We start from the raw sequence: 25,124 nt of genomic DNA, 5'->3' as shown, positions 1-25,124 counted from the left end.
TGTTCCTTTATTTCAGAGTGTACTAAATTACTTCTGCTATTTGAATCATTGGATTGATCAGGTTTTCCAATTTGGTTGCAAAAAGCTACTGAAATATAGGAGAACACTTCGTTAACATATGATGTGAGTAACTCCTCCAAGAAGCGCATTCTTTGTTGTCACCTTTATCATCCCGCTGGATGTGCTTGTCTTGAGTGTGCTGATCAATGCGCTCATCAGCTTTATGTAAATCTTCATTGAAATCTGGAATGTAGAAGTCAGGCGAGACCTCTTGCATCAATTGTCCTTGCTGCTGATATTGTTGTTTGTACTGTTGATTCTGCAGCATCTGATGTTCCTGATGTTTTAGTTGGGTTTGACCAAGGCCATGCTGCATATGCGCCGAAGAAAGCTGCTGCCTACTCTGAAATTGTTGATGCCCAAGTTGTGAAGAAAATTGCATCTGATGTTGCCCTTGCATCTGACCCATTCCTTGCATTGCAGATTGCCTGAACTGTTGCTGCTGTTGAGCAAGAAGTTGCTGATACTGTGAAAATTGTTGCACAGTCGGGGACTGGGTTACATGAGATGATGTTGATGGATGATATCAATACTGTGGATCAGAAGGAAAATGCTGATTCTGAGGGAGTTGGGCTGCTGCTGGCGGATTGGGTGAAGGCGGAGGAAGCATGTAATACTGAGGTTGTTGTGTGGTTTGAGTCACATTTGAGGATGAAGCTTGAGAAGGAAAGGCCATAGGCTGCTGATGAGAAAGGGCAAGAGCTAGCTGCTGGTTACAGGGGTCAGATGACATAACATACACATTATCAGCTCCTTTTATATCAATGTCAGAAGACGAAAATTTCTCCTCCTTAGACTGTGAATGATTTGAGGAAAGTGATCCTTTATGAGCAAGTTGAAGCTTGGCTAATTCTTTAAGAGTCTTCATTAGCTCTTGCTTGTCTCTTAAAATTTGTACAGACCTGTGTACTTCCCGAAGATGTTTATCAAGAGATTTGAGTTTCGAATCTGCCTCCTCATGATCACTAGTTAACTCAGATCTCATTTCTCCAATTGACTTATCTAGATTGTAACAATATAATTCCAATTGCGATAGCCTCGAACTAATTCCCTCAAGAAACCTCATAAGGTTATCAGTACATATTTTCATACTCTTCTTAACTGTCTTCGCAATAACATCTTGGCTAAAAAAAACCTTCAGGTGTATTAATGATTGTGGCAGGAAATGTTGATGTTTTCATCATCCTTGAAACGTGAAAATCCTTACTGGAATCGATGTGAGTGATGCTAGAAGAATCCTCGTTGTAAAAGTCATCGTATGGGCAAAAGATGTCATCGGAACCGAAATTATGCACCTCAGAATTGTAGTTACCAAGAAAGGATGGTCCTGAAGCCATGGCTGTAGCTTGAGCTTGAGGTAGAAGTTGAAGCAAAGATAAAGAAGAGAATTTGTGGCAGTGAAGTCTAGCAGCGCGAACCAGGGCTTTGTGCAGAGAATTCAAGGCAGGAACGAGAACGGGAGCAACATTTGGGATTGTGGAAAGAACCTCGCTCCCAACAGCTGTTGCCGTGATATTGGTGGATGGTACATAAGCAACTACGTTTTTATTAATCCATGCAGCAGTTGCTAAAGGAGATTCTCCGATTCTCAGTACCTATTCGTTGGTGACAACAACAATAACGTCGATGTTGGTTTTTGAAAAGGCTTGTAGTAAGTGCGCATTGGCGTCATAAAGACGCACATGAGTAATTTGATGAGCTTTAAGAATAGCAACTATATTTGAAGCAGATGGCATATCAGAGACATCGGTGCCGATGTTTACTCCCACAAATGCACTTAATGTAGCGGTTAGCATAACAGTAGCTAGCAACAAAACACTTGCAAGCCAATTTTTAAGCTTCATCACATCCAATATCACCTAAACCGCCAAGTTTAGCCCAATAATTCTTTTAACTGATCTAGAAACCCTATGAGAGTTGAGTTGGTGGTATGCAGAACTAATTCAGGTTGTTTTTGGTGGGTTTGGGAGGGACACAACATAAGACAAGGCAGTAAGTGTTGTTGAATTGAGAGATTTAGATAGCAATGTGAATGAAAGTGTTGATGTGTGGTTTTGATAGTGACCATTGTGATTTGGTTTAATTTTTGCAGGTTATTCAAGCAGCAACAGAGACATAACAACAATATCAAATTTCACTTTCCCTACAACAGGAAAATCTCCTCCGAATACAAATAATGCCAAGCATGTCCAGCAGCACCCATCATTTTGTGAGAATTTTCCTGCCTTGCCCCCATTTTGAAAATTTTTTCCCACTATACCCCATTTTGAAAAAATATTCCCAGAGTACCCCCTTTTTAAGTTTGGCCTCGTCACTCAAAGTGACGAGGGGGTGCTAATAGCTTTTTTGCAATATGAGCTCGGCAAATGGAATGACGAGTGGGTGAGCGAAAATTTTTGGCCTCTTTGGCTCGTTACTTCAAGTGACGAGGTGGTGCAGAAAACAATTTTTTTTAATTCTGTAATTATTTAATTCCTTAATATTGAATAAGTTTTAATTGAATAGTTTATTTTAATTCTTTAATTCTTTAATTCTTTAATTGAAAAATAATAATTAATTTTTTTTTTTTAATTCTTTAATTTTTTAATATTTTAAATAGTTTATTAAATACTAATAATAATTAATACAATTTTTTTTAATTCTTTAATTCTTTAATATTGAATAGTTTTTAATTGAATAATTTTTTTTAATTCTTTAATTCTTTAATTGAATAATAATAATTAATATAATTTTTTTAATTCTTTAATATTGAATAGTTTATTAAATAGTTTATTATTTAATTCTTTAATATTGATTTAATTGTGATAATTTTTAATTGATTTAAATAAATTGTAAATAATTATATTTTTTATTGATAATAAAAAAATTGTGATATTATTAATTTTGAAATATTAATAATAAAAATGAAGAGGTGGTATAATGAAAGCAAATATATTTTATTGATATAATGGAAGAAATACATTTTATTGATACAATGGAAGCAATACATTTTATCTATAGTGACCGCCTGTTCCACATCTTGTGCCAACTTTTTTTCGTTTTCCCTTGCCCAAGTCTTCTTGTCTTTGTCTTACGGGAGACGGAGATGAGTCGGAAGACAATTCATCAAGGGCGTTTTGAAGGGCGTTTTGTTGTTGTTGTTGACTTTGACGTTGTTGTGATGTGTTAGGAGGCATATCCATAACGTCGAGTTCTTGAACGCCAAAAGAAGGCATACTCATTAATTGTTCATCGGTGAGCTCATAGTTGGGTAGTGAATGTGTGGTTTGTGTGTAGGTTTGGGGTGGGGTGTGTTGGATAGGAGGATAATACACATCATCAGGGTTGTATGTGGGAGTGGGACGTGCGTATGTGGTGTTAGAAGGTTGGGGTTGAGAATGAGGGTTTGAGTATTCGAAGTTGGGTTGAGGAATTGGAGTGTATTGTATGGGTGGGCGTAGGTTGGGTTGTTGTTGATATTGTTGGTTGTAAAAGTAGTTTGTTGGAGGGAATGGAGTTTGGGGATTATGGTGTTGGGTTGAGGTGGAATAAAAGGTGTGTTGTTGGGTGGTCTGGATGTGTTGGTATGTTTGTTGAGCTGAGGAGGATGGTTGGTTATGTTGTTGTGGGGGTGATGTTGTGTGTTGGGTTGTGTGTTGGGTTGCGGAAGCTACACGTTGACGGGGATCATCCAAAAATTGTGTCGGAGCAACGTGCATAAAAGGAATTGATAAAAACCAATTCATGTATTGTCTATCCGGCTTAGACTCACCATTGACCGAGTTTCCTTGTAACACCAAATGCCTTCTTCTTTTCCATTCTTTCAGCTCTTCTTTATTTAAATCTTGCCAATGCGTGTCCCAAGCTTTGACCATAGTCATGTTATGGTGTTCACTTAGACATCTTGGCGGAGACGGTATTTGTTGTTCAAATCCAAATTGGAGTTTGACTCGATCCGTCTGATGCATCTCAACGGTATAGAAACATACGATGTATGTTGTTGCACTCCAGACTCGGCTGTCATTATAATCAGGCACTGGATATTGTATGTACGGCCTCCAAATAAACTGTTAAAAGAAATATAACTATTAGAATGTAAAAAATAAATAACTTGAATATTATAATTAATATTAGAATGTATACAATAAATTTAAATAAGTTTAATATTATAATAAATATTAGAATGTATATAATAAATTTAAATAAGTTAAATATTATAAATAATCATTCTTACATCTTTTTCTTCCATGTGTTCTATTGCAATACGGTACCCTTGTAAATGATGTCGAGGATTAGTTCGATAATTCATACCTCGTTTGCACCATCTTGCATATTAAAAAAAAATACAAAAATACGTTAAAGTGATGTATAAATAATTTGAATGGCGAGTGCATGCGTTGTCTTCTTCAACTCGCCAAATGGAATGGCGAGTGCATGCATTGTCTATATCAACTCGGTAAATGGAATGGCGAGGTATCACATGCAATTCAAAGGCACGCCTTTCCACTCTCTCAGCATGTGAGTTGGTTTTTGTTTTATTATGTATACCAAATCAAATTGATTTTTCCTATAAATACTACTACTACCTCTTTTACATTCATCAACTCAAATCCTCAACTTACATTCACACAAAATCAAAGAAATTTACACATCCATGGCTCAAAGAAACTTAATTATTTCTATCCATTCCGAAGGATCACTTTTCACATGTTCAAATGAGGGATTCTCATTTTGCAATACGAATGTAACTATGTTCAAGATCCACATCAACTCCGACTATTTCCATTTAAAAGACCGTATTGAAAAGAAGTTGCAACGTTATGTTGAAGACATCATTTATCGTCAACCATTATTTAATGGAGATGGTAATACCGTCTTTCACATAATGACACCGATTAAGACCGACGAAGATGTCAGGTCGATGTTTCAATGTCATGTAACATTATTTCAATTACCCAGCATTGAGATATATGTTCGTCTAGTTGATATTCCCGAAGAACAACCGATTGGCAATGTTGAGGAACAACCGTCTCACTTCTATCCAACGCAATCTGTACAGTCACACGACTATGGAATGAGTCAAGCCATTGACGAAGAGCCGACTCAAAATAATGAACCTTTCATACCAAATGAAGAGGTGGGCGAGAATAGTGAGGATGATCTTGAGGAGGTTCGATTTGAAGATCTTTTCGGTGTTAGCGATGACGATGGCAATGAGGAAATATTAGACACACCGGCTGTTGCACTAAGAGTGCAACCAATTAGTTTGTACAATCCACCTGCGCACATGCAAAATATAAGTTTGGATGATGCCGAACCAAGCTCCGTTTTCAGCAGTTTCATACCAACTCACAACTCTGACGAAATTGAGGAGGGCATAGAGTATGAAGATAAGGAAGAGTGTCTTCTGGCGTTGCAACAATGGCATATAAAACGTAGTCTAGATTTCTCTGTGGTTAAATCTGACAGTGTACGTTTTGTCATCAAATGTAGAAATGCAACATGCAATTTCAAATGCAGGGTCTCTTTGCGCAAGGGCAACTCAAGGTGGAGAGTTGGTAAGTCTAGTGGGCCTCATACGTGCACAACAACTTCCATGTCACAAGACCATACAAAACTCAGTTCAGAGATGATTAGCAAGAGCATAATGGAGCTTGTAAATCGGGACGCTGCTCTTAAGGTGAAGGTTATCATTGCTCATGTTGTTGAGAAATACCGGTATATCATATCATACAAAAAGGCATGGATTGCAAAGTGTAAGGCGATTGAGTCGCTCTATGGAAATTGGGAGACATCTTACAACGATCTTCCGCAGTGGATACTGGTAATGAAAACATATCTTCCAGGTACCATTATAGAATTACAAACCCTACCTGTGATTTCAAATGATGGTTCATACTTGGGTGACCAAAGGATATTTCATCGTCTGTTTTGGGCGTTTAGACCATGTATACGTGGCTTCGCGTATTGTAAACCAATTGTGCAGGTTGATGGAACTTGGTTGTATGGCAAGTACAGAGGGACTCTGCTGATGGCTGTGGCACAGGATGGGAACGGAAACATATTTCCGATAGCGTTCGCATTGGTTGAAAGTGAAACAAAGGAAGCCTGAAGTTTCTTTCTTAAGAATTTGAGAATGCATGTTACCCCCCAAGCAAACCTATGCCTAATATCAGACAGGCATGAATCAATAAAGAGTGCATACAACAACCCGGAAAATGGATGGCAGTTTCCTCCTTCATCACACGTCTATTGCATCAGACATATCGCGCAAAACTTCATGCGGGAGATTAAAGACAAGGATCTGCGGAAAATGGTTGTTAACATGGGTTATGCATTAACAGAGGCAACGTTTAACTACTACCGGGGGGAAATCCGAAGAACAAACAACAACGCTTTATCATGGATAGACAACATCCCTCGCGAGAAGTGGGCAAGGGCATTTGACGGAGGGCAACGCTGGGGTCACATGACAACTAACCTAGCAGAAGCAATGAACGCCGTGTTGAAAGAAACCCGAAACCTTCCAATCACTGCGTTGGTCAAATCTACGTACTATCGTTTAGGATCACTATTTGGTAGAAGAGGCCATCAGTGGACAAAAATGTTAGCCTCTGGGCAGGTTTTCACTGATAACTGCAACAAGGGGATGGCTGAGGAAGTCATCAAAGCTAACACGCATAACGTCATGCAGTTCGACCGAGAGAGATTTTATTTCATGGTCCAAGAGAAGATTAATCATAACGACGGTCGACCAACCGGAACGTTCAGCGTTGATCTAAGGAAACAACACTGTGACTGTGGGAAATTTCAGGCATTTCACTTACCTTGCTCTCATGTAATCGCAGCATGTTCGAGCATACGCCAGGACTATTCCATTCACATTCCAGACGTCTTCAAAATTTGTAACGTCTTCAAGGTCTATCAGGAGAGTTTCCTAGGACTTCCCCATGAGGAGAATTGGCCACAATATGAAGGATATACTCTTTGCCACGACGACTCTATGAGAAGGAGGAAGAAAGGGCGCCCAAACAGCACCAGGATTAGAACCGAGATGGACGACGTTGAGAAGGAGAAGAGAAGGTGTGGAATTTGTCGCGAAATAGGACACATGCGTAGGAAATGTCCTAATGTTGCAGGATCATCCCAACGACCTTCCAGATGATTATCTTGTTGTTTTAAATATTCGTTCAGATGACTATGTTTATTTATTTATTTAATAACTACTATGCACATAATATATATAAACCATTTTGTATTTCTAATGTCTTTTGGGAACAAACATTTATGAAATACATTTGATAATCAAAGGCTTCTGGTTACAAAGTACGACCACATTAACTAAACAACAACAACAATCAACACAACTGGTAATTAAAAAACTAATCAACAACAACAACCAACACAAGTGGACCTTCAACTCCTCTATTAACTTCACCACTATGTGCCGAAAACATACATTGGACATCTTCATCATTTTCTATACGATCCAGGTAATACATGTACGTACCATCGGGGCTTGCATCAGTCAACGTTATGTATGGACAACGATACTCTACTTTCCTCACCTTCATACGACGCCCGCCCAACTGTCGGAAGCCAGTGTGGATGGCAGAAATCAGTGTTCTGAAATTCCATTGCGGATCAAGGCAAACACTCATTTTTTCACCGTGTCCATAAAATACAAGACCACAAACAGACATTATGAACTAAAGAAAGGATTTGGTGGTGTGAGTTTCATTTCTACCAGTTCTGCTACTTATACAAAAATTAATAACTGAATACTCGGCAAATCATTGGCCGAGACAGTAAAAACACAAAAACTTTTTGGCGGGAAAAATATCATTCCCAAAGAAAGATTTACATTATGGAGGGAAAAATAACAATTTTATTATTAATATATAAAACACCAACTATTTCTATTATTAATATTCTAAAAATTATTCATTTTTATTAATAATATTTCAAAAATAACAATATCACAAATTATTATAATAATAATAATAATAATTATTTACTATTTACTATTTATTATAAATTATTTATTATTTATTTTAAATATTTTTTTATAAATAAATTTTTATTATTTTTAATTAAATCAATTATATTAATTAAATATAGAATTAATATTTAAAAAACAATTATATTAATAATAATTACAATTTAATATACTATTTAAAATAAAAACAAAAAAAAAAGAATTTCCTTTAGCAGCTCGTCACTTCAAGTGACGAGCCCATGAGGCCATAAAATTTCGTTCAATCCCTCGTCAATCCATATGCCGAGCCCTTGAGCCATAATTTCGTCCAGCACCCCCTCGTCACTTCAAGTGACGAGGCCCAAGAGAAAAAGGGGGCAATCTGGGAATTTTTTTTCAAAACAGGGCATATCAGGAATTTTTTTTCACATATGGGGTATTTGGAGCAAAAACTCTCATTTTGTATAACTTCACTTTGTTTGCATTGAATTGTCCTAATCTCTTGGCAAAAAAAAGCCGGCTCTGAATTCTTTGATTGATCAGTTAATTACTATTTAGAGTATCATCGATATCATAAACCAGTTTGGATTTTCATATATGGACATCATATCATGCTCACCCTAGTACTTTATAGCACACCGATTAATGAAATAGGTTCTTAAAACATGAGGACAAAAATTCACATCAAATAATGAATAGATGGTGATTAAATCCAAATAAACTTCAGTTCTGCTTCAACTCTTAAAATGCATTAGTTTCTTTAATAGCGGAATAAAAGCCAATAAGCAACTCCGTGGTAGTAGCATCAAGACAGAACTTGGTCGAAGCATCAAAGATAAACTCATTATCTTGAACACTAAAGCACGTTAAATACATTGTGTATGTTTGTAGTGTAAGAAATGATTTTAATTCAGAGATCAAAGGTCAATATCAATCTTTTTTTTTGGTTTCGTTATGAAATGCCATATCTATGAGATGTGTATCTTTGACGGACAAAGGAATCCATGTCTTTGACTGCCGTTGTTGTGCCAACCTCCTTCTTATAGGAAGAAACTTCCTTGACAAATTCATCATACCTACTCTTCGAGTACTTGGGTGCAGTGTCGTCCATCTTGTTGCATCAATAGATCGTTTGCCTCACACCAAGAGCGAAGGCAAGGAGAGCATGTTCACGTGTCTGACCATCCTTGGAAATACCAGCCTCAAAACCACCAATAGTGGAATCAATTATGAGAACAACACAATCAGCTTGTGATGTTCCAGTAATCATGTTCTTAATAAAATATCTGTGACCAGGAACATCAATGACGATACAGTAGTACTTAGTTGTCTCAAACTTCCATAAGGCAATATCAATAGTGATACCTCTTTCCCTTTCAGCCTTGAGCTTGTCAAGCACCCAAGCATACTTGAATGAACACTTGTTCATCTCAGTAACTTTTTTTTTTCAAATCTCTCAATCACACGCTCGTCAATACCTCCAAGCTTGTAGATCAAGTGACAGGTAGTGGCTGACTTCCCAGAATCGACATGGCCAATAACCACAATGTTAATCATGAACCTTTTCCTTACCCATCTGTGCTTAAGCTTAAAATTACACAAGATCTTGAAGGAAAAAGCTAGCCGCACAGAAGGAAATGAGAGTGAGCGAGTGAGCGATTGCGAAAAGTTTTCAGGGCCAAAATCAGGGTATGACAGTTGCCCCTATTTAAACATCCTCCACCAGAGGAAAATGAAACAACACTTTTTCATCGGATCGCAGTGGGGGGTGGTTAAATACCATGGAGACCCAGATTTTGAACCTGAAAAATGAAAATGCTATGATATGATATGCATGGATGTAGGATTCTTTATTTTTGAATTTATCTGTTAGGGACACAGTGAATCCTTAACAGGAGATGCTACTGGACAGACCAATCTGTGAGGAATACTGATGGTCCACAGGGAGACAGACAAATAGGGTAAAACCAACTCGCTGGGGATAACAATCTTGTTGGAGAGTCAGACACACTGTAACACCCCGATAAAAATAAGATAATTATTTAATTTAAGTTAATATTATATTTATTAATTTAATTAAATAATTGGAATTATTGGATTATTATTATTATTATTGGAATAATAATTATTGGAAAGTATATAAGTTGGAAATAAGAAAAGAGTTCCATTTTGGTTAAAAGAGTTTTCACGTGAAAACAGAGAAGCGGCTCAAAAAGTGGAAAAGGGCAAAGAGCAAGAGAACGAGGGTTGAAGAGAGGAAAAGCTTAAAGCTCAGAGATTTGCCGGATTAACTCAGGTAAGGGGGGTTTATCGTCGTTTAATGGGTATTATGGGTTAACATGTAGTGGGTAGTGATAGACCATTGATTTGACTCTATTTGGAATGATGCATGATGAAATTGTGAACTTTTGGATGAACGAAATTGGATTATGATTGAAAGGAATTCGTAGGAATTAGAGGTAAAAATGTTATAATTGGTGAAATTGAATAGGGTATGATTCGTGTTAAATGATATGAACGATTACTGTGTAAAATTGGATTGTAGGAGGTTGGAATTGGGAGATCTCGTAGCAGAGAAAACCATAGCAGATCTGGAAAATTGGTTTCTGGTCATACGCGTATGGCACTAGGCAATACGCGTATGAGATGGTCTGGTACGCGTATGGCACTAGGCAATACGCGTATGGATGAAGAAGATGATGTTTGAACGTGGTTTGGTCTCTGTTGGTACGCGTATGGGGAAGTGGTACGCGTAGCATACGCGTATGAGATAGGTGGTACGCGTATGGGATTGACTGAGAAATGGGCCATACGCGTATGGGACTAGGCAATACGCGTATGGGCAGGATTGTGATTTTCTGTGCTGTTGTTGTGCAGTTTTTGGTTATGCAGCTGAGTAATGTAACTTAGCTGATGTATGATAGAGTAGGGATCATTTCCCGTTGTTTTGAGTAGTATAGGTATTAGTAGAGTGTGCTAATGCTGTGATTGACTATGTGGTATGACATGATATGATTATGTGGTGAATATGTTGATGATGTATGATGATATGCATAATGTTGTGAATGTATCTATCATGTATGAAATTATGAATGGACTGTTTATGGCTTAGAGTGTGAGCATATGTCCATTGTGGATGATTGTTGATGTTTGCATGACTAAGTGATTTAGCTTGCATATTGTGGCCTTTATGGTGGTAGCTAATTCCCATGGTGAGGAATTAGTGAGTTAGTATTGTGGATTGTTGTTGATGTTTGCATGCTAGGTGATTAGCGTGCATATCCTAGCCCTTGGGGTGGTAGCTAATTCCCATGGTGAGGAATTAGTGAGTGAGTCACTAGGTCTCAAATGAGTGGGACTAGTGAGCTTGGTAGCCGTACCTGGATTTGATCGGTGAGGTTGAACTATATGTTCACGAATAGTCGGTATCGCATGCATGGAGTCTCATTGCATAATGTATGTATGGCGTATAGTATGAATGGATGTATTCCAATATTATACGTGTGTTGTGTGGTTGTGTTGAGTATGATTATGATATTGAGTTGATGTTGCTGTTGCTGAATGTGTGATCTGATTAGGGTGATGAGATGTGTTAATTTACTTAACATTACATGATATTTTATAATGCTTATTATATCGATTGAGGAACTCACCCTTACAACTATGTTTCAGGTAACGAGCAGTGATTGAGTAGAAGCTAGCCCTTGGAGTCTAGTGTAGTTCCTTAGTGGGTCATGCTCTGGTAGATGTAACATCGGGACGGGATGTTTTACCTTATTTCATTGTTGGTTGTTGAATGATCTTACCTGTAATGTGTTACATGGTTTGCATGTTGTTGTTAATTTCTATCCGCTGCGAATTATGCAAATGTTTATTTTGATAAATAAATGAGTATGACCAGATATTTTGGAACACGGTGTGAAGTGTCAAGTGTGACACCCTTGATTGCATATTTACTCTGATTTATATTTTGTTATTTTAATTAAATATTGGGGTATTTTAGAAGGGTGTTACATTCGTGGTATCAGAGCATAGTCGGTCGAGTCGAGTCGTAATTATTCTGTTTCCCTGTATGTGATAGGTGTTGTGTAACCCTATCCGTACTTATTGTTTTAGCTTGTTGGGTTTTCAGAATAGAGATGGCTGGAAGAGGTAGAGATGATGCTGCGATTGCTGAGGCTCTGGGTATGCTAGCTGGAGTACTTGGAGGGAATCCGAATGTTGTGGGAATGGGAGCTGCTCGTCAACTGAGTGAGTTCCAGAAGAACAATCCTCCAATCTTCAAGGGAGCATACGATCCAGATGGTGCTCAGAAGTGGTTGAAGGAGATCGAGAGGATCTTCCGAGTGACTGAGTGTGCCGATAACCAGAAGGTCAGGTTCGGTACGCATATGCTGTCAGAAGAAGCAGATGATTGGTGGGTTGCTACCCGCACTGAGTTGGAATCTGCTGGGAATGCTGAGATCACTTGGGCTGTGTTCAGAGAGAGATTCGTGAGGAAGTATTTTCCAGAGGATGTTAGAGGAAAGAAAGAGATAGAGTTCTTGGAATTGAAGCAGGGCAATCGGTCTGTTACTGAGTATGCTGCTAAGTTCACAGAGCTGTCGAAGTATTACACTCCCTATGATGAGGCTACTGGGGAATTCTCGAAATGTGTGAAGTTTGAGAACGGGTTACGTCCCGAGATTAAGCAGGCTATTGGGTATCAACGGATTAGAGTGTTTTCTGATTTGGTTGACTGTTGCAGGATTTTTGAACAGGATACCAAAGCCAGAGCGGAGAGCTATCAGCAGAGGGTTGATAGAAAAGGCAAGAATCAGAATGATCGTGGGAAACCGTATGCAGCTGGCAAGGGTTTCCAGAGACAGAGTGGAATGAAGAGGCCTAGTGGGGGAGACTCCAGTGCCCCTGCTAAGTGTTTCAGATGTGGCCAGGTTGGACATCGTATCCATGAGTGTACCAGTAATGAGAAGAAGTGTTTCAAGTGTGGAAAAGGTGGTCATTTGGCTGCAGAGTGCCGGTTGAAGACTGTGACTTGTTTCAATTGTGGAGAGGTGGGTCATATTAGCCCACAGTGTCCTAAGCCGAAGAGAGAGAACCAGTCGGGAGGCAAGGTCTTTGCTTTATCGGGTTCTGAGACTTCTGCAGATGATCGTTTGATCCGAGGTACGTGTTATATTAATGGCTTTCCTCTTGTAGCTATTATTGACACAGGTGCAACTCATTCCTTTATATCTTTGGATTGTGCTGTGAAACTTAAGTTAGAGATATCTGAGATGCATGGAAGTATGGTGATTGATACTCCTGCGAAGGGTTCAGTGACTACTACTTCAGTTTGTTTAAATTGTCCTTTGAGTATTTTTGGTAGAGACTTTGGGATGGACCTAGTGTGTCTTCCACTAGTGCAGATTGATGTTATCCTGGGTATGAACTGGTTGGTGTTTAACCGAGTTTATATCAATTGTTTTGATAAGACTGTGATTTTTCCTGAGATCGAGGAAGGAAAGAGTTTGTTTCTATCAGCGAGGCAGGTGAATGAGGCAGTAGCAGATGGGGCAGAGTTGTTTATGCTGTTAGCGACTTTGGAGGCTAAAGATAAACTGGTGATTTGCGATCTAGCTGTGGTGTGTGATTTTCCTGATGTGTTTCCGGAAGAAGTGAATGAATTACCGCCAGAGCGTGAAGTTGAGTTCTCGATTGATTTGGTACCTGGTACTAGGCCGGTGTCGATGGCTCCGTACCGTATGTCTGCTGTTGAGTTAACTGAACTGAAGAGTCAGTTGGAAGATCTGTTGGATAAGAAATTTATTCGTCCGAGTGTGTCACCGTGGGGTGCACCAGTGTTATTGGTTAAGAAGAAAGAAGGTACTATGAGGTTGTGTGTGGACTACAGGCAACTGAATAAAGTGACGATCAAGAATCGGTATCCTTTGCCGAGGATTGATGATTTGATGGATCAGCTAGTTGGTGCGAGTGTGTTCAGCAAAATAGATTTGAGGTCGGGATATCATCAGATACGTGTGAAAACTGAGGATATTCAGAAGACTGCTTTCAGAACAAGGTATGGACATTATGAGTATTCTGTAATGCCTTTTGGTGTGACTAATGCGCCTGGAGTATTTATGGAGTATATGAATAGGATTTTCCATCCGTACCTAGATCAGTTTGTTGTGGTGTTTATTGACGATATTTTGGTGTATTCGAAATCTGAAGAAGAGCATGCTGAGCATTTGAGAGTGGTTTTAGGAGTTCTACGAGAAAAGAAGTTATTTGCTAAACTGTCAAAGTGTGAATTTTGGTTAGAAGAGGTTAGTTTTCTTGGTCATGTGATTTCAAGAGATGGTGTTGCTGTTGATCCTTCTAAGATAGAAGCGGTATCTAAGTGGGAAGCTTCGAAGTCAGTTTCTGAGATAAGGAGTTTTCTTGGACTTGCAGGTTATTATAGGAAGTTCATTGAAGGATTCTCTAAGTTGGCGTTACTGTTGACGATGTTGACTAGGAAGGGGCAAGCGTTTGTTTGGGACTCAAAGTGTGAAGAAGGTTTCCAAGAGTTAAAGAGAAGGTTAACTACTGCTCCTATTCTGATATTACCGAGTTCGTCGGAACCATTTGAGGTTTACTGTGATGCTTCATTGTTGGGTTTGGGTGGTGTGTTGATGCAGAATAAGCAGGTTATAGCTTATGCTTCGAGACAACTGAAAGTTCATGAGAGGAACTATCCGACACACGATTTAGAGTTGGCAGCTGTGGTGTTTGTTCTGAAGTTATGGAGGCATTACTTGTACGGGTCAAGATTTGAGGTTTTCAGTGACCATAAAAGTTTAAAGTATTTGTTTGATCAGAAAGAGCTGAATATGAGACAGAGGAGATGGTTAGAGTTTCTGAAGGATTATGACTTTGGTTTGAATTAGCATCCGGGTAAAGCAAACTTAGTGGCTGATGCATTGAGTCGGAAATCATTGCATATGTCTATGTTAATGGTTAAGGAATTGGATTTAATTGAGCAGTTTAGAGACTTGAGTTTGGTGTGTGAGAGTACTCACAATAGTGTTAAATTGGGAATGTTGAAGTTAACGAGTGGTATTCTGGATGAGATTAGAGAGGGTCAGAAATCCGATATACTTTTGGTTGATAAGTTGACTCTAGTGAATCAAGGTCAAGGTGGTGAATTCAGAGTTGATGAGAATGGTGTTTTGAAATTTGGTAATCGGGTGTGTATTCCGGATGTTACCGAACTTAAGAAGAGTGTTCTTGAGGAAGGACATCGTAGTGGCTTGAGTATTCATCCTGGAGCTACGAAGATGTATCATGATTTGAAAAAGTTATTTTGGTGGCCGGGAATGAAAAGAGAAATTGCGAGTTTTGTTTATTCTTGTTTGACTTGTCAGAAGTCAAAGATTGAGCATCAGAAGCCATCTGGGCTAATGCAACCGTTGGCTATTCCAGAGTGGAAGTGGGATAGTATCAGTATGGATTTTGTTTCTGGTTTACCGAGGACAAGTAAGAATTTTGAAGCTATTTGGGTGATTGTAGACAGATTGACAAAATCGGCTCATTTCATCCCGATCAGAATGGATTATCCGTTAGAGAGATTAGCTGAGTTGTATATTGAGAAGATTGTAAGTTTGCATGGTATTCCGTCGAGTATTGTTTCGGACAGAGATCCTAGATTTACATCGAAGTTCTGGGAAGGTTTGCAGAGGGCTTTGGGAACTAAGCTGAGATTGAGTTCTGCATATCATCCGCAGACTGATGGTCAGACTGAGAGGACGATTCAGTCACTAGAGGATCTTTTGAGGGCTTGTGTTTTAGAAAAGGGAGGTGCTTGGGATTGTTACTTACCTTTGATTGAGTTTACCTACAACAATAGTTTTCATTCGAGCATTGGTATGGCACCGTTTGAAGCTTTGTATGGTAGGAGATGTCGGACACCTTTATGTTGGTATGAGTCCGGTGAGAGTGCTGTGGTTGGACCGGAGATTGTTCAACAAACTACGAAAAAGATTAAGATGATTCAGGAGAAGATGAGAATTGCTCAGAGTCGTCAGAAGAGTTATCACGACAAGAGGAAGAAGTCACTTGAGTTTCAAGAGGGAGATCATGTGTTTCTTCGTGTTACTCCGATAACCGGTGTTGGTCGAGCTTTGAAGTCGAAGAAGTTGACACCTCGATTTATTGGTCCTTACCAGATTTTGGAGAGGATAGGGGAGGTAGCCTATCGTATCGCTTTACCGCCGTCACTTGCGAATTTGCATGAGGTTTTTCATGTGTCTCAGTTGAGGAGGTACATTCCTGATCCGTCGCATGTAGTCCAAATAGATGATGTATAGGTGAGAGATAACCTGACTGTTGAAACATCACCTATGAGGATCGAGGATCGAGAGTTGAAGCAGTTGCGGGGTAAAGAGATTGCCTTGGTGAAGGTAGCTTGGGGAGGACCAGCAGGTGGCAATGTGACTTGGGAACTTGAGAGTCAGATGAAGGAGTCCTATCCAGAGTTTTTCGCTTGAGGTATGTTTTCGAGGACGAAAACTCTTTTAGTGGGGGAGAGTTGTAACACCCCGATAAAAATAAGATAATTATTTAATTTAAGTTAATATTATATTTATTAATTTAATTAAATAATTGGAATTATTGGATTATTATTATTATTATTGGAATAATAATTATTGGAAAGTATATAAGTTGGAAATAAGAAAAGAGTTCCATTTTGGTTAAAAGAGTTTTCACGTGAAAACAGAGAAGCGGCTCAAAAAGTGGAAAAGGGCAAAGAGCAAGAGAATGAGGGTTGAAGAGAGGAAAAGCTCAAAGCTCAGAGATTTGCCGGATTAACTCAGGTAAGGGGGGTTTATCGTCGTTTAATGGGTATTATGGGTTAACATGTAGTGGGTAGTGATAGACCATTGATTTGACTCTATTTGGAATGATGCATGATGAAATTGTGAACTTTTGGATGAACGAAATTGGATTATGATTGAAAGGAATTCGTAGGAATTAGAGGTAAAAATGTTAGAATTGGTGAAATTGAATAGGGTATGATTCGTGTTAAATGATATGAACGATTACTGTGTAAAATTGGATTGTAGGAGGTTGGAATTGGGAGATCTCGTAGCAGAGAAAACCATAGCAGATCTGGAAAATTGGTTTCTGGTCATACGCGTATGGCACTAGGCAATACGCGTATGAGATGGTCTGGTACGCGTATGGCACTAGGCAATACGCGTATGGATGAAGAAGATGATGTTTGAACGTGGTTTGGTCTCTGTTGGTACGCGTATGGGGAAGTGGTACGCGTAGCATACGCGTATGAGATAGGTGGTACGCGTATGGGATTGACTGAGAAATGGGCCATACGCGTATGGGACTAGGCAATACGCGTATGGGCAGGATTGTGATTTTCTGTGCTGTTGTTGTGCAGTTTTTGGTTATGCAGCTGAGTAATGTAACTTAGCTGATGTATGATAGAGTATGGATCATTTCCCGTTGTTTTGAGTAGTATAGGTATTAGTAGAGTGTGCTAATGCTGTGATTGACTATGTGGTATGACATGATATGATTATGTGGTGAATATGTTGATGATGTATGATGATATGCATAATGTTGTGAATGTATCTATCATGTATGAAATTATGAATGGACTATTTATGGCTTAGAGTGTGAGCATATGTCCATTGTGGATGATTGTTGATGTTTGCATGACTAAGTGATTTAGCTTGCATATTGTGGCCTTTATGGTGGTAGCTAATTCCCATGGTGAGGAATTAGTGAGTTAGTATTGTGGATTGTTGTTGATGTTTGCATGCTAGGTGATTAGCGTGCATATCCTAGCCCTTGGGGTGGTAGCTAATTCCCATGGTGAGGAATTAGTGAGTGAGTCACTAGGTCTCAAATGAGTGGGACTAGTGAGCTTGGTAGCCGTACCTGGATTTGGTCGGTGAGGTTGAACTATATGTTCACGAATAGTCGGTACCGCATGCATGGAGTCTCATTGCATAATGTATGTATGGCGTATAGTATGAATGGATGTATTCCAATATTATACGTGTGTTGTGTGGTTGTGTTGAGTATGATTATGATATTGAGTTGATGTTGCTGTTGCTGAATGTGTGATCTGATTAGGGTGATGAGATGTGTTAATTTACTTAACACTACATGATATTTTATAATGCTTATTATATCGATTGAGGAACTCACCCTTACAACTATGTTTCAGGTAACGAGCAGTGATTGAGTAGAAGCTAGCCCTTGGAGTCTAGTGTAGTTCCTTAGTGGGTCATGCTCTGGTAGATGTAACATCGGGACGGGATGTTTTACCTTATTTCATTGTTGGTTGTTGAATGATCTTACCTGTAATGTGTTACATGGTTTGCATGTTGTTGTTAATTTCTATCCGCTGCGAATTATGCAAATGTTTATTTTGATAAATAAATGAGTATGACCAGATATTTTGGAACACGGTGTGAAGTGTCAAGTGTGACACCCTTGATTGCATATTTACTCTGATTTATATTTTGTTATTTTAATTAAATATTGGGGTATTTTAGAAGGGTGTTACACACACAACATGGAGTACTCAAAGTGAAAGTTAACAAACGACACTTAGAATACAAGAGGTTTCGACGGTAAGTGCATACATGACTTACTAATAACCCGAATATTTTTAAGGAAAAGTCCTACAACAGGTTCATACATGACCTGATAACACTGGAATAATCATAGAGAAAGTTTCTTCCAAAATAGATTCAGATGTGACCTGGTAATACTGGCATAAAGGCTCAACAACAGGTTCATACATGACTTGACAATGCTGGGGAATATCAAGAAGTTCTGACAGCAGATTCAGACATGACCTAACAACATCAGAAAAATCAAAGAGAGTATATCAACAAGTTCACACATGACCTGATGAAAACTTAAACATTCTTGACAAATCTGGAGATTTCTTTCAAGAAAATCATCCGATTAAACATTCTGGAAATTACTATCAATGAAACAGTCCAAATGACCACTTTCTGGGAACCCAGAGTCAACAGGATAGAAAAACTCTCCGTAGGTGCCAAAACAATTGGACTTATACCATAAACATAGGTTACAACCATCCTCAAACACATTAGTACCAGTTATAACTGGTCTTCAAGGGCGCTGGTGACGACCAGACTTAAAGATACCATTTACAGATGGATTTGACAGATGTTGGTGACAACCAGAATTTAAAAGGATACCAGTTACAACTGGATTTGACAGATGTTGATGACAATCAGACTTTAAAAAGATACCAGTTACAACTGGGGATTTCAAAATGTGCGCCAGTTACAACTGGACTTAATAGACAATGCCAATAACAATTGGACTTACAAATAAATATGGTGATAACCAGACTTATCATACCATTTGCAAATGGATTTTAAGACAGTGCCGATTACAACTCTGATTGGGGATACCAATTACAATCGGATTTAAGATAAGATGCTGGTGACAACCAGATTTTACAGAGCCACCAGTTACAACTGTATTTTAACATTCGAGCGCCAGTTACAACTGGACTTAAAAAGATAATGCCAATAACAATTGGACTTGCAGACAATGCTGGTTACAACCAGATTTATCGTACCATTTACAAATGGATTTTATCAAAGTGGCAGTTACAACTGTGCTTGAGGTACCAATTACGTTTGGATTTGAGATAAGATGCTGGTGACAACCAGGCTTTAAAGAGATACCAGTTACAATTGGATTTTAACATTCGAACCCCAGTTACAACTGGACTTAACAGGTGATGCCAATAACAATTGGACTTAAAACAAATGCTGGTTACAACCAGACTTTAAAGGATACCAGTTGCAACTGAATTTGGACAAAGACACTAGTGACAACCAGACTTAACAAACTACGCCAGTAACAACTGGTCTTAGAGGTCAAGGGATACAATCAACAACGAGACCTGAGATTATGCAAATGAGCGCGAAGCACTTCGGGCTATGCATGATTTGGATTTTGCTTATGTTCATGATATATGAATGATCATGATATGCAAATGCTGACAATACAGACTGGAAATTAGGGAAAGCTTTATGGAGGCACTGAATCCTCAACACCAATAACTCAACCGAAGGAGTGAGCAAAAATGTATTAAAGGAGGATCTATCAAGCTCAACAGTTACAACTGGCCCAGGGAGAATGCTAAATCCGTGCTCTCTGGAGATATAGGTTGATCATCCCAGAGAAGTCTTGCAACTTGAGACTTGTGGGGAAAGACGAAAGGTTTCCTTTTAATATTTCCACATGTCAAAGCAAAATTGTGTTTCTCAATATGTTGAAAAAATCTTTTTGAGTTCAAAATTCATTATTAACAAATAAATGGCGTTTTGCATAACAAAGAAAATCAGAGAAAAATAGCAAATGATAAATTTTGATAGGCAAACTTGTATTTATTCAAGAATGGTAACACACAAATGGTGTAGCTCCATGGAATGTTACACATTTGAAATCGGCAATAGGGAAAGGTTTACATTGAATCGCAATGACTACTACTATCCCTAATAACAATGACTCCACAAAACTTCGCTTCTGAAGGGAGTAACTGGATTGATCTTCCATCTTTAGCTCTTCTGTGTTGATCAGTGATAAACTGATGCAGTCTATGCCTTTTGTCCCTAATTTTTGCCTGGATCTCCCTTTCGGGTTTTCAATCCACCGGGATTTGTTAGGCATAGTATCTTTTGACTACATCAGAGTTCATAGGGTGAATAAGCTCATCTCCATCCATAGTTGTGAGAAACAAAGCACCTCCAGAGTATGCTTTCTTTACAACGTATGAGCCTTCATAGTTTGGAGTCCACTTCCCACGTGAATCTTTGTGTACTGGCAAGATCTTCTTGAGCACGAGATCTTCTTCCTTGAACTCTCGAGGACGGACCTTTTTGTCAAACACTTTCTTGATTCGTTGCTGGTACAATTATCCATGGCACAGAGCGGTCATACGCTTTTCATCAATGAGGTTAAGTTGATCATAGTTGTTATGGATCCATTCAGCTTCATCTAGCTTGGCCTCCATCAATATCCTCGTGGAAGGTATCTGTACTCTGACTGGGAGAACTACGTCCATCCCATACACCAAGGAGAATGGGGTTGCCCCTGTTGAAGTGTGGACTGAGGTTCGGTATCCATGCAAAGCAAAGGGTAGCATCTCGTGCGAATCCTTATAAGTTTTCACCATCTTTTGCAGGACCTTCTTGATATTTTTGTTGGCAGCTTCAACAACACCGTTCATCTTTGGATGATAGGGAGAAGAATTATGGTGGTCAATCTTGAAACTCTCACATAATTCTGTCATTGTCTTGTTGTTCAAGTTTGAACCATTGTCTATAATGATCTTGCTAGGGATTCCATAGCGGCATATAATCTCCTTCTTGATAAAGCGAGCGACCACATGTCTCGTCACATTGGTGTAGGAAGCAGCCTCCACCCATTTAGTAAAGTAATCGATGGCAACCAGGATGAAGCGATGACCATTGGAAGCCTTAGGCTCTATAGCACCAATCATGTCGATGCCCCACATTGAGAAAGGCCAAGGTGATGTCAAAACATTCAACAGTGTTGGCGGTACATGCACCTTATCATCATAAATTTGGCATTTATGACATTTTCTTGCATAGCTGAAACAATCGGACTCCATGGTCAACCAATAATAGCCAACTCTCAAAATTTTCTTGGCCATGGCATGTCCATTAGCATGAGTTCCAAAGGATCCTTCATGAATTTCCTTAATTAACATGTCTGCTTCGTGTCTATCCACGCATCTGAGCAGAACCATGTCATGGTTTCTCTTGTAAAGCACATCAATGCTCAAAAAGAATTCGGACGATAACCTCCTCAGAGTTTTCTTATCCAACAATGTAGCATCTTCTGGATACTCTTGACTTAAAAGATATCGCTTGATGTCATGAAACCATGGTTTACCATCAGTTTCTTCTTCAATCAACTGACAGTAAGCAGGCTTATCTCTTCGCTCGATTCAAATAAGTGGAGCTTCATTATGGAATCTGACTTGGTACATTAATGATAATGTTGCCAAAGCGTCAGCCACTTGATTTTCTACTCTTGGGATGTGATGGAAAGTGATATCATCGAAGTATTCTATCATTTTTACAACATGAGCACGATACGGGATTAACTTCGTATCACGGGTCTCCCATTCACCTTTGACCTAATAGATCACTAAGGCTGAGTCTCTATACACCTCAAGGATCTTGATTAGGAGATCAATTGCGGCTTCAAGACCAAGGATAAAAGCTTCATATTCGGCGACATTATTCGTACAATCAAAGCATAACCTTGCTGTGAAAGGGGTAAAGCCACCATTTGGATTCATCAAAACCGCTCCCACACCATGACCACTGTAATTGGAGGACCCATCAAACGCGAGCTTCCATCGAGATCCTAGTTCTGGTCCTTCATCTGGGCCTGGGATCTCACAATCCTTTAATACCATTATATCCTCATCGGGTAAATCAAACTTCAATGGCTGATAGTCTTCAACTGGTTGGTGAGCAAGATACTCTGCTAACACACTTCCCTTGATTGCCTTCTGGGTTACGTACAGGATGTCGTACTCGGATAAGAGCATCTGCCAACGGGCAAGTCTTCCAGTCAAGGCAGGTTTCTCAAAGATATACTTTATTGGATCCATTTTGAGATCAACAAAGTAGTATGGCAAATCATGTACTGCCTCAAACGACGAGCGGCCCATGCTAGCGCGCAACAAGTTTTCTCCAAAAGCGAATATCGACTTTCACAATCAGTAAACTTTTTACTCAGATAGTAAATTGCATGTTCTTTCCGACCAGTTTCGTCATGTTGCCCCAGCACGCATCCCATTGACCCTTCAAGCATAGTTATATACATGATTAATGGCTTTCCTGGGATATGTGGAATTAAAATAGGAGGCTCTTGCAAGTATTGACGAATCTTCTCAAAAGCACTTTCACAATCAGAATTCCATTCAATGGCTTGATATTTTCGAAGCAATTTGAAGATAGGCTCACACGTGGCCGTCATATGTGAGATAAACCTTGAGATGTAATTCAAACATCCAAGGAAACCTTTAACCTCTCGCTCGGTACGTGGAGCAGGAATTTCTTGTATAGCTCGGACCTTGTCAGGGTCTACCTCAATTCCTCGTTGACTAACGATGAAACCAAGCAACTTCCCCGAACAGACACCAAATGTGCATTTTGCAAAGTTTAATCGTAATCTAAACTTTCTAAGGCGTTCAAATAGCTTCTTCAGATGGCTCATATGATCTTCTTCATTATGAGATTTAGCGATCATGTCGTCAACATAGACCTTTATAGCCTTGTGCATCATATCATGGAAAAGAGTGACCATAGCTCTTTGGTAAGTTGCCACAACATTTTTGAGACCGAAAGGCATCACCTTGTAGCAAAACGTGCCCCAAGGGGTGATAAAAGTGGTCTTCTCCATGTCATCTGGAGCCATCTTGATTTGATTCTATCCCGAAAAACCATCCATAAAGGAGAATACAACAAAACTTGCAGTGTTGTCTACCAGAGTATCAATGTGTGGTAGAGGGAAATCATGTTTTGGACTGGCTTTGTTCAGATCCCTATAGTCAACACACATCCTCACCTTGCCATCCTTTTTAGGCACAGGTACAATATTAGCTACCCATTGTGGGTACTTTGCCACTGCAAGGAAACCAGCGTCAAATTGTCATTTGACTTCTTCACAGATCTTCAGAGCCATATCTGGTCTTGTTCTTCGGAGTTTCTGTTTCACTGGCGGGCCTTCTGGCTGAAGTGGCAGCTTGTGCTCAACGATGTCGGTGTCTAAGCCTGACATATCCTGGTATGACCATGCAAATACATCCACATATTCTTGTAGCAGCTTAACCAATCTCTCTTTGACGCTTGCTTCAAGCGTGGTGCCGATTTTGACTTCTTTCTTCTCTTCCTCTGTGCCAAGGTTGATTGTTTCCACCGGTTCTTCATGTGGCTGAAGGGCTTTGGACTCGTGCTCGAGCAGCCTTGCCAATTCGTCGGGGATGTAACAATCTTCTTCACCCTCTTTTTCCGCTTGGTAGATAGGGGAGTCAAAGTTATGAGAGGGAGTAAAGTCATTGGATTCAACGGGGTTATCATTTATTCTGCATGTTTGAATGATTGATTTCTTTTAGAAAAGTAAAACTAAGAGATGCATAAATGAAAGTTTTTTTTTGTTTTTGAAACGATTTCCATTTTCTTAAGAGAAAGCAAAATAAATGAATAATAAGAATTTAACAAAATGCCTTTCATTAACTGATAATGATTATTTGAAAATGAAAAGGGACCCTACAACATGATCCATTAGCCTTGGGCAGAGCTAGGGATTTGAAAGGAAAAATACAATAATTATTACTTTGACAAAGTAAAAATTTCGGGGATCTCAACCGCCTTCCAGTTGTTCAAAGCTGTCTCACACCGGTAAACCAAACATGGCTCATCTTCGTCTTCGGTGTTGTCTTCAATTGCATTTACCTGATCTCCATGGATGAATCCTGTGCTAAGGAATACTTCCTAGATGCTTCGGGTGTTGTCCTTTGCAGAGACTCGGGCTCCTTTCGCAGTGGAAGACACATATTCCAGACCAAAGCGATCATGCTTCTCACGAATATCAATAAGCTGTCCCCAACCTTCAGGGTTTCCTCCTTCAATGCTAGACTTTGCACTTTTCAGAGAAGCGAAAGATGAATAAGCTTTCCTAACCGGGTCCTTCATCTCCACAAAAGTGGCATTGGCTATTTCAAGAGCTTGGAAAGAAGTTTCCAAAGCGTCCTCATCAGCCTCGATATACCTGGAGGATGAAAGGTGACTGACCACAAAGTCTTCTTCTCCATAAACTATGATTAATTGATTGTCCACTACAAACTTCATTTTCTGATGTAAGGTGGAGGTAACTGCCCCTGCAACATGAATCCAGGGACGCCCCAATAAGCAACTATACGATGGATTAATATCCATGACTTGGAAATTAATCGGGAATACGTGAGGACCAATCAATATGGGCAGTTCCACCTCTCCAATCACGGTTCTCCTTGAACCATCAAAAG

General features: G+C 39.3%; 1 protein-coding gene and 2 pseudogenes across 1 annotated transcript; 1 reads left to right on the top strand and 2 right to left on the bottom strand.

Annotated features, from left to right (window-relative positions):
* Nucleotides 1-510: 510 nt before the first annotated feature.
* Nucleotides 511-1,608, bottom strand: LOC127128142 (uncharacterized; annotated as a pseudogene).
* A 3,316-nt stretch (nucleotides 1,609-4,924) lies between these two features.
* Nucleotides 4,925-6,151, top strand: LOC127131647 (uncharacterized). The gene has a single exon (XM_051060558.1). The coding sequence runs from the start codon at nucleotides 4,925-4,927 to the stop codon at nucleotides 6,149-6,151; it is 1,227 nt and encodes a 408-aa protein (XP_050916515.1).
* Nucleotides 6,152-8,969: 2,818 nt separating this feature from the next.
* On the bottom strand, nucleotides 8,970-9,656 carry LOC127131646 (elongation factor 1-alpha-like; annotated as a pseudogene).
* Nucleotides 9,657-25,124: the final 15,468 nt, after the last annotated feature.

Source organism: Lathyrus oleraceus, chromosome 3, assembly GCF_024323335.1.
Source record: "Lathyrus oleraceus cultivar Zhongwan6 chromosome 3, CAAS_Psat_ZW6_1.0, whole genome shotgun sequence".
NCBI classification, from domain to species: Eukaryota; Viridiplantae; Streptophyta; class Magnoliopsida; order Fabales; family Fabaceae; genus Lathyrus; species Lathyrus oleraceus.
This window is presented reverse-complemented; position numbering and strand designations above follow the sequence as displayed.

Coding starts and splice junctions, on each gene's coding strand:
- LOC127131647 (XM_051060558.1), top strand. CDS start 4,925: ATGACACCGATTAAGACCGACGAAGATGTCAGGTCGATGTTTCAATGT.